The sequence below is a fragment of the Oncorhynchus gorbuscha genome, linkage group LG10, assembly GCF_021184085.1.
Source record: "Oncorhynchus gorbuscha isolate QuinsamMale2020 ecotype Even-year linkage group LG10, OgorEven_v1.0, whole genome shotgun sequence".
In the NCBI taxonomy this organism is placed as follows: Eukaryota; Metazoa; Chordata; class Actinopteri; order Salmoniformes; family Salmonidae; genus Oncorhynchus; species Oncorhynchus gorbuscha.
The window spans coordinates 41727117-41739498 of record NC_060182.1 but is presented as its reverse complement, the minus strand read 5'-3'; the positions used below and the strand labels follow the sequence as shown (position 1 = coordinate 41739498).

At 45.8% G+C, this 12382-nt stretch overlaps 1 protein-coding gene across 4 annotated transcripts in view; it reads left to right on the top strand.

The window, feature by feature from the left end:
- Positions 1 to 11759, top strand: part of LOC124046119 (adenylate cyclase type 6-like) — an 81648-nt gene extending 69889 nt beyond the window's left edge. For all 4 annotated transcript variants that reach the window (XM_046366146.1, XM_046366147.1, XM_046366144.1 and 1 more), the window contains 4 exons: positions 44 to 307; positions 8537 to 8741; positions 9107 to 9231; positions 10758 to 11759. In XM_046366146.1, the coding sequence (XP_046222102.1) occupies positions 44 to 307; positions 8537 to 8741; positions 9107 to 9231; positions 10758 to 10895 (732 nt within the window). In that variant the 3' untranslated portion in view covers positions 10896 to 11759. The remainder of the gene's footprint in view (positions 1 to 43; positions 308 to 8536; positions 8742 to 9106; positions 9232 to 10757) is intronic.
- The last annotated feature ends 623 nt before the right edge of the window (positions 11760 to 12382 follow it).

Here is a 12382-nt window from a genome sequence, read left to right as displayed (position 1 = left end):
TTAACAAACCATTTCCCCATTCCCCGGTGTCTGTCCTCTCCAGGCTACAGAGGAGAAAGAGGAGATGGAGGAGCTTCAGGCCTACAACCGCCGCCTCCTCCACAACATCCTGCCTAAAGACGTGGCCGCACACTTCCTGGCGCGGGAGCGGCGTAACGACGAGCTCTACTACCAGTCCTGTGAGTGTGTGGCCGTCATGTTCGCCTCCATCTCCAACTTCTCTGAGTTCTACGTGGAGCTGGAGGCCAACAACGAGGGAGTGGAGTGTCTCAGGCTACTTAACGAGATCATCGCCGACTTTGACGAGGTGAGAGAGAATAATCTGTATAAATAAAGGAAGGGAAAGGTTGTGGAGGGAGGAGAGGAGGAATGGGGGAGGGAGGAGAGACAACGAGGGGATGGAGTCTTTGAGATTACCGAACGAGATCATTGTAGACTTTTACGAGGTGAGAGATAGGAGGAGGTAGGAGGGGAGAAAGGGGTGGTCTGGAATAAAATCCACAATGTCACCAACAGAAATAAAGAATAGCGATTGATATAGCTGAGTCGTTCTATGAATAGAGTGCATTTTGGGTAATAACTTGCACCGAATTTTGAACATTTTGTCATAAAAAAAAACATATTTACCCATCTCAAGTGGTTAATAATTTTTTTAAAGATGATAGTAAGTGTTGACAGGGTTTATCGTAACTGTTAAGGCTCTTGTTTGTGGAATGACCGGACCAAGGTCCAGCGTGTTAGGCGTACATCGTTCTTTTTATTGATGACACCAAAAGCAAAATAACAATGGCAAAAACGAAAGTGCACAGTTCTGTAAGGAAAAACAAACTATACAGAAAACAAGATCCCACAAAACACAAATGACAACCTATATATGATCCCCAATCAGAGACAGCTGCCTCTGATTGGGAACAGATAGACAGCTGCCTCTGATTGGGAACCATACTCAGCCAAAAACACAAAGAAATAGAAAACATAGATTTTCCCACCCGAGTCACACCCTGACCTAACCAAATATAGAGAATAATAAGGATCTCTAAGGTCAGGGAGTGACAGTAACAAGGTTGAGGTTTTCATCTTAAATCAGCCATAAATCCCCATCACTGGGGGAATGGAAACTTGCTGTGTGCAAACAGGAAGGGGCAATTGTATGCAACTTCACCAAAAATGTTAAATACATTATTAAAAATCTAGCCTTATCTAGCTGTCTGTTGAACAAAATGTAACCTGACCCAACTATCCTGCTCCTGCTGGCTTTAGCAGATTCTGCCATCACTCTCCTAAAGTTGCCGTTAATAGGCTATACGAGGAGTCTGCAACCTTTTCTGTGAAATTCCAATTTATCTTGCCATTTCTACCGATCTATGTGCCAGTTATGGTTTTCATATGCACATTTTTGTTTAAACAGTTTAATGAAGTTGTGAAAAAAATGAATGAGCACAAATTTGCGGGAAAGAGTGCATTCTGGAGAGAGAAGTGCATCTAGGCGATCCAATGTCTGCATTGGCCATGCAGATTTTACGGTGATACGGCCTCAGCAGAAGTCAGGGCATACAAACTTCTTTCGCTTTGTGGAACAGTGCGGAGGAGTTGTAAAGGAAGTGAGTTTGTGTTTTCTACAGGATGTACCGCCCCCACCTACTGTCAACCAATCATGTCAATGCTGAGTTATACAAAACCCTCGGCATTGTAACATCATTTGGGAGGCGGTACAGAGCTCGATTTGGCCTCTGCATTCTGGAGGCTCCGGAGGCTCTGACCACATTTTCAGATTTTCAGCTAAAATGTGCTTTTAGTCTTGGCCTCTGCAATGGATTAAATCACTGCGACGGGCACAAATATACATACAGTACCAGTCAAAGTTTGGACACATACTCAATCCAGGGTTTTTCTTTATTTTGACTATTTTCTGCATTGTTGAATAATAATGAAGACATCAAAACTATGAAATAACATATATGGTATTTTTTGAGATTCTTTTGAGATTCTTCAAAGTAGCCACCCTTTGCCTTGATGACAGCTTGCACACTCTTGGCATTATCTCAACCAGCTTCATGATGTAATCACCTGGAATGCATTTCAATTGACAGGTGTTAATGCGTTTGAGCCAATCAGTTGTGTTGTGACAAGGTAGGGGTGGTATACAGAAGTTAGCCCTATTTGGTAAAAGACGCGGAGTCCATCGTTACTTTAAGACATGAAGGTCCGGAACATTTAACGTTTCTTCAAGTACAGTCGCAAAATCCATCAAGCGCTATGATGAAACTAGCTCTCATGAGGACTGCCACAGGAAAGAAAGACCCAGAGTTACCTCTGCTGCAGAAGATAAATTCATTAGAATTAACTGCACCTCAGATTGCAGCCCAAATAAATGCCTCACAGAGTTCAAGTAACAGACACATCTCAACATCAACTGTTCAGAGGAGACTGATGCACAATCGAGAGCATCCTGGCGGGCTGTATCACCGCCTGGTACGGCAACTGCTCCGCCCACAACCGTAAGGCTCTCCAGAGGGTAGTGAGGTCTGCACAACACATCACCGGGGGCAAACTACCTGCCCTCCAGGACACCTACACCACTCGATGTTACAGGAAGGCCATAAAGATCATCAAGGACAACAACCACCCGAGCCACTGCCTGTTCACCCCGCTATCATCCAGAAGGCGCGGTCAGTACAGGTGCATCAAAGCTGGGACCGAGAGACTGAATAACAGCTTCTATCTCAAGGCCATCAGACTGTTAAACAGCCACCACTAACATTGAGTGGCTGCTGCCAACACACTGACACTGACTCAACTCCAGCCACTTTAATAATGGGAATTGATGGGAAATGATGTAAAATATATCACTAGCCACTTTAAACAATGCTACCTAATATAATGTTACATACCCTACATTATTCATCTCATATGCATACGTATATACTGTACTCTATATCATCGACTGCATCCTTATGTAATACATGTATCACTAGCCACTTTAACTATGCCACTTGTTTACATACTCATCTCATATGTATACTGTACTCGATACCATCTACTGTATCTTGCCTATCCTGCTCTGTACCATCACTCATTCATATATCTTTATGTACATATTCTTTATCCCCTTACACTGTGTATAAGACAGTAGTTTTGGAATTGTTAGTTAGATTACTTGTTGGTTATTACTGCATTGTCGGAACTAGAAGCACAAGCATTTCGCTACACTCGCATTAACATCTGCTAACCATGTGTATGTGACAAATAAAATTTGATTTGATTTGAATCGGGCCTTCATGGTCAAATTTCTGCAAAGAAACCACAACTAAAGGTCACCAATAATAAGAAGAGACTCGCTTTGGCCAAGAAACACGAGCAATGGATATTAGACTGGTGAAAATCTGTCCTGTGGCCGGCCTGAAGAGTCCAAATTTAAGATTTTTGGTTCCAACCAAAAATTATGATGATCGTCGCATGTGTAGTTCCCACCGTGAAGCATAGAGGAGGAGGTGTGATCGTGTGGGGGTGCTTTGCTGGTGACACTGTGGGTGATTTATTTAGAATTCAAGGTGCACTTAACCAGCATGATGGCTACCACAGCATTCTGCAGCGATACGCCATCCCATCTGGTTTGCGCTTAGTGGGACTATCATTTGTTTTTCAACAGGACAATGAACCAACACACCTCCAGGCTGTGTAAGGGCTATTTGACCAAGAAGGAGAGTGAGGGAGTGCTGCATCAGATGACCTGGCCTCCACAATCACCCGACCTCAACCCAATTGAGATGGTTTGGGATGAGTTGGACCGCAGCGTGAAGTAAAAGCAGCCAACAAGTGCTCAGCATATGTGGGAACTCCTTCAAGACTGTTGGAAAAGCATTCCAGGTGAAGCTGGTTGCGAGGATGCCAAGAGTGTGCAAAGCTGTCATCAAGGCAAAGAGTGGCTACTTTGAAGAATCTCAAATATAAAATACTATATGATTTCATGTGTTATTTCATAGTTTTGATGTCTTCACTATTCTTCCATTTCTGTAGTTTACCATGCTTCGCAGTATGTTGGAAACACCCGCTTTAGCTACAGAAAGTCAACATACGAGAATACCCCTAGAGTCTGCGAGAGCGGGGGCGGAAGATGACTCATCGGCTGACAACATGGTAACGACTGGACTGGAAACGACTATGAGTAATGAGAGCACAACACAAGAGAACACCACAGCAACCGTCACAAGTTCTGCTGCAACAGTGGGCCACAAACAGATGCAGGTATGTGTCTGTGGTTGGAGGAAAGTTACATCACACCATGGGTTGAGGATCCACCAGGGGAAGAAGGGGTGTTTGGGTAAAGAGAGACAGAGAACTCACATTGATTACTTTCTGCGAAAGCGATCAAATCAGTCGAATGAAGCATAGCAACTGGACGCAAACCATAGTCTGCAGTGCATCAGTACCACTGTCATGGAGGACGTAAACTCAAGCACCGAAGTAGCAACTGAGGTGGAACCAACAACAGAAGTGGAACTCGCCCAGCCTCCCAGACCTGCAATCGAGAGGAGACTACCAGGGCACAGACCGTATGTGAAGTGGCCTGGCGCCAGTGACAAGAAGTTGTGGGAAACAGTGAATACTGACCTTACCTTGACCCTCGAGAAACTTCGAGGCACAGTGGAGAAGAAGTTGGAGAGGATGGGGGACATCATCTATGAGTACGGGACAGAAAGATTTGGAGTGGAAGAGGCAAAAGGTGGGAGAAAGGTTCCAACCCCACCAGTTTCCAGGAGGCAACAAGAAATCAAGCGCCTCGTTCAAGAAAGGCGGCAGCTTAAGAAACAGTGGAAGAAGGCCTCGGAAGTGGAAAAGGAGGGCATAGAGGCACTTCAGGCTGACATCAAAACCCAGTTGGCATCCTTCGGTAGAGCAGAGAACCTACGGAAACGCAGAAGGAAGAAAGAACAAACTAGAACTCGATTCTATAAAGATCCCTTCAAGTTCCTTAAAAGTCTCTTCACAAAGGAAAAAAGTGGGGCTCTAAAAACAACCTAGAGGAGCACCTGAGAACAACAAACTTTGACTCAAAGCGACATGAACATCTGGCCATCCCATCAGATATCCCAGCCATTGAACCCCCGGAACATCATATTGAGACCAGCCCTCCAACATGGAAAGAGGTGGAAAACACAGTTCGACGGGCAAGAACAGCATCAGCCCCGGGGCCAAATGGAGTCCCGTACAAAGTGTATAAGAACGCACCAGACATCCTGAGGTTCCTCTGGAGGCTTATGAGAACAGCTTGGCAGAAGAAGATAATACCCAAAGTGTGGCGTAGGGCAGGCGGGGTCCTGATCCCTAAGGAGAAGGATGCAGTGAACATCAGCCAATTCCGCCCAATCTCCTTACTGAATGTCGAGGGTAAAATCTTCTTTAGGGTCATTGCCCAGAGGATGGCCGAGTACCTGCAAAGGAATGCGTACGTCGATACATCTGTACAGAAGGCAGGAATATCAGGGTTCTCTGGCTGCTTGGAACATTCCAGCATGATCTGGCACCAGATCCAAATGGCCAAGGTGGAGAAAAGGGACCTCCATGTAGTCTTCCTCGACCTCGCCAATGCATTTGGCTCTGTGCCCCATGAACTCCTGTGGTCTGCCTTCAGATTTTTCCACATACTGGACACCATCACAAACCTGGTGAAGTCGTACTTCCAGGATCTGCAGTTCTGCTTCACCACCTCAGAGTTCACCACCTCATGGCAGTGCCTGAATGTAGGTATAATGGCGGGATGTACCATTTCTCCGTTGGCATTCACAATGGCAATGGAGGTTATCATCAGATCCTCAAAATGGGTTGCTGGTGGACAGCGAGTCGACTCTGGTTTCCACCTCCCTCCACTCAGAGCCTACATGGACGACATTACAACATTGACCACCACTGTCCCATGCACCAGGAGACTGCTCAGAAAACTCGAGGAGAACATCAGCTGGGCCCGTATGAAGATTAAACCATCCAAGTCACGCAGCATCTCGATTGTGAAGGGAGTACTATCTGACCTGAAATTCTTCATCGGAGATGACCAAATCCCAACAGTGTCTGAGCAGCCGGTAAAAAGCCTTGGAAGGTGGTATGATGCAAGCCTGAAGGACAAAGACCAGGTGCAACAGCTGCGCAAAGACATCAGTAGTAGCCTACAGTCCATCAACAACACCCAGCTACCTGGAAAGTTAAAGGCCTGGTACCTGCAGTTTGGTCTCCTACCCGGGTGTTGTGGCCCTTAGCACTGTATGAGGTTCCAATCTCAACAGTGGAGAAGATGGAAAGAGGAGTCACAGGCTACTTAAAGAAGTGGCTCGGAGTTCCACGATGCCTTACCACCATAGGCCTCTATGGAGATGGTGTCCTCAAGCTGCCCCTCACCAGTCTAACAGAGGAATTCAAGTGTGCAAAAACCAGGCTCCAGATGACACTGAATGAATCTCGAGACCCAGTGGTGAGCAACAATGCGCCGACCTTGGCAACTGGGCGCAAATGGAGGCCAGGAAAAGCAGTCCAGGAGGCAACAGCAGCCCTCAGACATGCTGACATTGTGGGTCATGTTTAGCAAGGGAGAGGAGGCCTAGGGCTAACTAGCCGTGCTGCTTGGAGTAAGGCCACTGCACCAGAGCGGCGGAAGATGGTAGTGCAGGAAGTACACCATCAGGAGGAGGCTGCAAGGTGGGCTAAGGCAGTCTCTCTTGCCAAACAGGGACAGTGGACTTGATGGGACAGTGTGGAGAAGAGGAAGATCACCTGGAAGGATCTGTGGGCCATGGAAGCGAGGCGGTTGAGCTTTTCCATCAGAGCAACATATGACGTCCTTCCAACACCGGTTAATCTTCACCAATGGTATGGTGAAGATCCGGACTGTGCCCTCTGTTCTATGCCAGCCAACCTCAGGCACATTCTCACAGGGTGTAAAACAAGCCTCACCCAAGGACGCTACACTTGGCGTCAGAGCTAAGTCCTTAAAAACCTTGCGCCCGCCCTGGAGGACAAGCGAGCTGCCACCAACTCCCTACCACCCACAGCAGCATCACACTCCTTACGGACAAACTTTGTCTGCGAAGGGGCTAAACCACCAAAGAGCGGCTCTACACCATTAGAGCGAGACCAGCTGCGCTTGGCCCGCGACTGGAAAATGCTAGCTGACATTGGCCGGCAACTTGTGTTTCCTCCGGAGATTGCAACCACCACCCTAAGACCTGACATGGTGCTCTGGTCCCGTTCGCTCAATAAGGTCTTCATCATTGAGCTCACAGTACCCTGGGAGGACTCAGTAGATGAGGCTTATGAGCGAAAACATCTGCGCTATGCTGATCTAGCTGCCGAAGCAAGGCATCATGGCTGGAACACAGAAGTCCGACCAGTGGAGGTGGGCTGCAGAGGTTTTGTGGCAACATCTACAACCAGACTGCTTAGAGACCTGGGAATTAAGGGCCAGAGCCAGCGTTCGGCAATCAAAGCTGTATCGGAGGTGGCAGAAGGCAGCAGTCAGTGGCTCTGGATGAAGAGGAAAGACCCCAGCAGGGCCCCGAAGTGAGAGGGCCAGGAGGTATGCGGTCAACGATGCTTGACTCAGGGAGGAGGACGCCCCTGCCGTGCATAGTCCCATGGGATGTTGGCTATCAACAACAAGGCAACTCCTATGACTAATTGGGAATGGGACGCAAGCGTAGGATTGATCACCCTGTCGTTGGCCGCCTTTGGGGAGGGTGTATAGTGTGAAAGGCCGAAACACCCTAGGATCCAAAGGTACACTACTGACGATGCGCTCCCCAAATTTCACCACGCTCACTGTTCATTAACTCTTGGAAGTGCTTGCACAAATGATAGTAACATCTCATCCTGTGTTCTTGGAATCTACAGTGTAAAAAATAGTAAAAATTAAGAAAAACCCTTGAATGAGTAGGTACCAGTCAAACTTTTGACTGGTACTGTATATATATTTGTTACTGCTCGACCTAAAACAATGTTGGTTGACCAACAGCCTAACAAGCAAACAATCGACCAGTCAACTAATTGGGGTCGGCCCTAAGGCTATCTAGCTGTGGTTTGACATGTTATGCCCGATGTGCTCAGTTTTCCACCTCAAAATACCAGAAAATTGCCAAAAAGAGTAGAACCAGCTCACCTACACTATGATTTGAATATTATATGTTCAGTGTTTTAGATTATTCTTTTAAAGGAATTGTTTCAATTTTTTGGAGTTAAGTGGATTCAAATCTTCTTAGAAGTCGGAAAAACATGACTAGGGACAAAATGCCGCTTTATTCATATAAAAAATCTCAATTTATTGAATGTTTCATGTGATCTATTTTAGTCAGGAATTCATGTAATATAACAGGCTTTTAAAGTTCAATATTGGTGCAAAATTTCTACCTAAAATATCAGGGGTGCAAAATGTACCCTATTTGTGGAACGACCCAGCTATTATAGTATGATTTGTTATTGTGTGCATTTTGGTACTGCTTGTAACTCTCTCCCTTTCCACTGATAACTCACCGATAACCCCCCGACCGCCCAGATCATCAGTGAGGACAACTTCCGTCAACTGGAAAAGATAAAGACCATCGGTAGTACCTACATGGCTGCTTCTGGCCTCAACGACTCGACCTACGACCGTGAGGGACGATCACACATCCTGGCTCTGGCAGACTATGCTATGAGACTCAGGGAACAGATGAAGTACATCAACGAACACTCCTTCAATAACTTCCAGATGAAGATAGGTGAGTCCCTGGACCTATAGTAGTGATGGGGGTGGGGTGGGATGGTAGTAGTAGTATTAGGAGTAGGACTAGCCATGAGACTCGGGGAACAGATGAAGTACACCTGCAAACACTCCTTCAATAACTTCCAGATGAAGTGGTATTACATGTGTGGTAAAGTGTCCCTTTGTAAAGACAACACACAAAGTAAGATTCAATTCTGGTTAGGGCTGCAGTAGTCTATCATTAGTTGACTATTTGAATCAGATATGTTGTACTGGAACAAAAACCGGCACATGTTGCAGGCATCTAGGACAAAATGTACAGGTCTACTTCTCGATGGGTGAAGTGGTGCAATGTTGACTGGGTCTTGTTTCCTCATGCAGGTCTCAACATGGGTCCGGTGGTGGCAGGGGTGATTGGGGCCAAGAAGCCCCAGTATGACATCTGGGGGAACACTGTCAACGTGGCCAGTCGTATGGACAGCACAGGAGTCCCAGACTGCATACAGGTAGATACACCTACTTTGCCTGCTTTTAAGAATTACTGTACATATCTTTGGTATCCACTGTATGTTAGACATGTCATTGAGAGTCATACAATGTTCACCCATTTAAAACTTATTTAAATGCTATATTGATCTGTCAATGTAATTAATTGGATGATGGTCCCCCTTTTGCTGCTATAATAACCTCCACTCTTCTGGGAAGGCTTTCCTCTAGATGTTGGAACATTGGGGAACCTGCTTCCATTCAGCCACAAGAGCATTAGTGAGGTCGGGCACCGATGTTGGGCGATTAGGCCTAGCTCACAGTCGGCATTCCAATTCATCACGAAGGTGTTCGATGTGGTTGAGGTCAGGGCTCTGTGCAGGCCAGTCAAGTTCTTCCACACCAATCTCGACAAACTATTTCTGCTGTATGCTAGAGCGTTAAGATTTCCCTTCACTAGAACTAAGGGGCCTAGCCCGAACCAGAAAAAACAACCCCAGACCGTTGTCCACCAAACTTTACAGTTGGCACTATGCATTCGACAGGTAGCATTCTCCTGTCATCCGCCAAACCCAGATTCGTCCATCGGACTGCCAGATGGTGAAGCGTGATTTATCACTCCAGAGAACATGTTTCCACTGCTCCAGAGTCCAATGGCGGTTAGCTTTACACCACTCCAGCCGAAGCTTGGCCTTGCGCATGGTGATCTTAGGCTTGTGTGCAGCTGCTCAGCCATGGAAACCCATTTCATGAAGCTCCCGACAAACAGTTCTTGTGCTGGTGTTGCTTCCAGAAGCAGTTTGGAACTTGGTAGTGAGTGTTGCAACCAAGGTCAGGCAAAACATTTTCTACGCGCTTCAGCACTTGATGGTCCCGTTCTGTGAGCTTGTGTGGCCTACCACTTTGCGGCTGAGCTGTTGTTGCTCCTAGACGTTTCCATTTCACAATAATAGCACTTACAGTTGACTGGGGCAGCTCTAGCAGGGCATAGATTGGACTAACTGACTTGTTGGATAGGTGGCATCCTATGACGGTGCTACGTTGAAAGTCACTGAGATCTTCAGTAAGGCCATTGTACTGCCAGTGTTTGTCTATGGAGACTGCATGGCTGTGTGCTCGATTTTATACACCTGTCAGCAACGTGTGTGGCTGAAATAGCTGAATCCACTCATTTGAATGGGTGTCCACATAGTTTTGTATATATAGTATATGATGAACTCAATATAGCAATATAGATTGTGTCCCCTCCGTCCTCTATGATCGGTGCTGCCACCTGCTGTATATAAAACCCTACTGCTGCGCAGTATTTTGCAACTATGATTTATTACAAGGAACAAGAACTGTAACCAGATACCAAGTTCTCCACTTCAACTATCGCTACAATGGTCATCATATACTTTTCCTTCCACAGTGTAGTGCCTTGATCATCCTAGATAGAACAGAAAACAATAGGATAGTTGCTGTGTAGCTGTGGCTGACATTGTCTGTGGAGAGGAGGTGGAGTGTCTCACACACACTTATGTGTCCTTGTGTTGTCTTTTCCCAGGTGACCACAGACCTGTACCATGTCCTGGTAAACAAAGGCTACCAGCTGGACCACAGAGGCCTGGTCAAGGTGAAGGGGAAAGGAGAGATGACCACCTACTTCCTGACCAGCGGTCCCAATGGTACCAAGGGGAGTTAACGGATGGCCACGGGACTACCACTGGCTGCTAATACATGAAGAGGAGAGAGATGGAGAGGGAGAGAGAGCGGGAGAGGGGGGAGTGAGTGTGTAAGAAAAGAGAGCGAGAGGAGGGAGAGAGATGAGAAAAAGGGAACAGTTCAAAGCCCTGAAGGAAATGTGTTTGTGTGTGTGTGTGTGTGTGTGTGTGTGTGTGTGTGTGTGTGTGTGTGTGTGTGTGTGTGTGTGTGTGTGTGTGTGTGTGTGTGTGTGTGTGTGTGTGTGTGTGTGTGTGTGTGTGTGTGTGTGTGTGTGTGTGTGTGTGTGTGTGTGTGTGTGTGTGTGTGTGTGTGTGTGCAATCATGTATTCTTATACACACTACTTTAGGTTTGGGTCTCAAATGGCTCCCTGTATAGGCCTTAGGGCCCTGGTTAAAATTAGTGCACTGTATAGGGAATACGGTGCCAAATGTGACGCAAACCAGGTATTTTGTTCTCACTTCAAGGCTTTTGACACGAAGCTACTTGAAAGATATAATGAGCGAATTATAGTGAAGACCTATTGCCTTAGAAGGAAAATACTGAACAAAAGGCTATATTTGTTTTGTTGTGAGCTACACAACAAATACTTCACTTCCGGAGCTATTATTTATTTTTCACTGAAATGGATGAATTTTTTGTTGTCATGATGACCTTGTAACAAAAGCTACATATGTATTATATGAAATATTCAAGGATGAGAAGGATGACAATGACCAAAGAACACATGTTTTATTATGAGGGACTGACTCTACACACATCAACCTATTTCTGTTTGAAATGACTGCAGAAGGAACAACTGAAATGACTGCAGAAGGAACAACTGAAATGACTGCAGAAGGAACAACTGAAATGACTGCAGAAGGAACAACTGAAATGACTGCAGAAGGAACAACTGAAATGACTGCAGAAGGAACAACTGAAATGACTGCGGATCGAACAACCGCAAACCTGTTGTTTTTTCAGCTTTTTCTTTCTTAGTCACTTTTGACAACAAGGGCCACGGAAAACAACGTCATTGTCTTTGATAGTGGCGAATACATTATTGTTTTTGACTTTGATATGCTTGCTAATACGTAAAGAGAGCTGAGAAATCTTGTATTTGATTGTGCACTGTGAACGAAGACAGACCACACACACGCAGAGCAGCCTTGGACTGGATTTCTGTGTTCCTTTCAGGGCCTCTATTGTGTGCAGGCTAATTCTAATCCACATAAGGGTGTGGTTTCTCTTTCCTATGTATCATCAATGACATTCCCTCTCTAGATGTATTTTTTTTGGTACAAGCCAAAACAGAAACTTTAGTGACGGACAAACAAACAACTGCATCGCTACCATGGTACCGGAGTGAGTGTTTTCATTGCTGTGAGATGTTTTATATGAAATAAGTGTGTGCGTGTGAGGCTAAGTGTATGCTGTTCTTTATCTTTAAAGGGGCATAATTTTTCACTGTGAGGTTTTTAAAGATT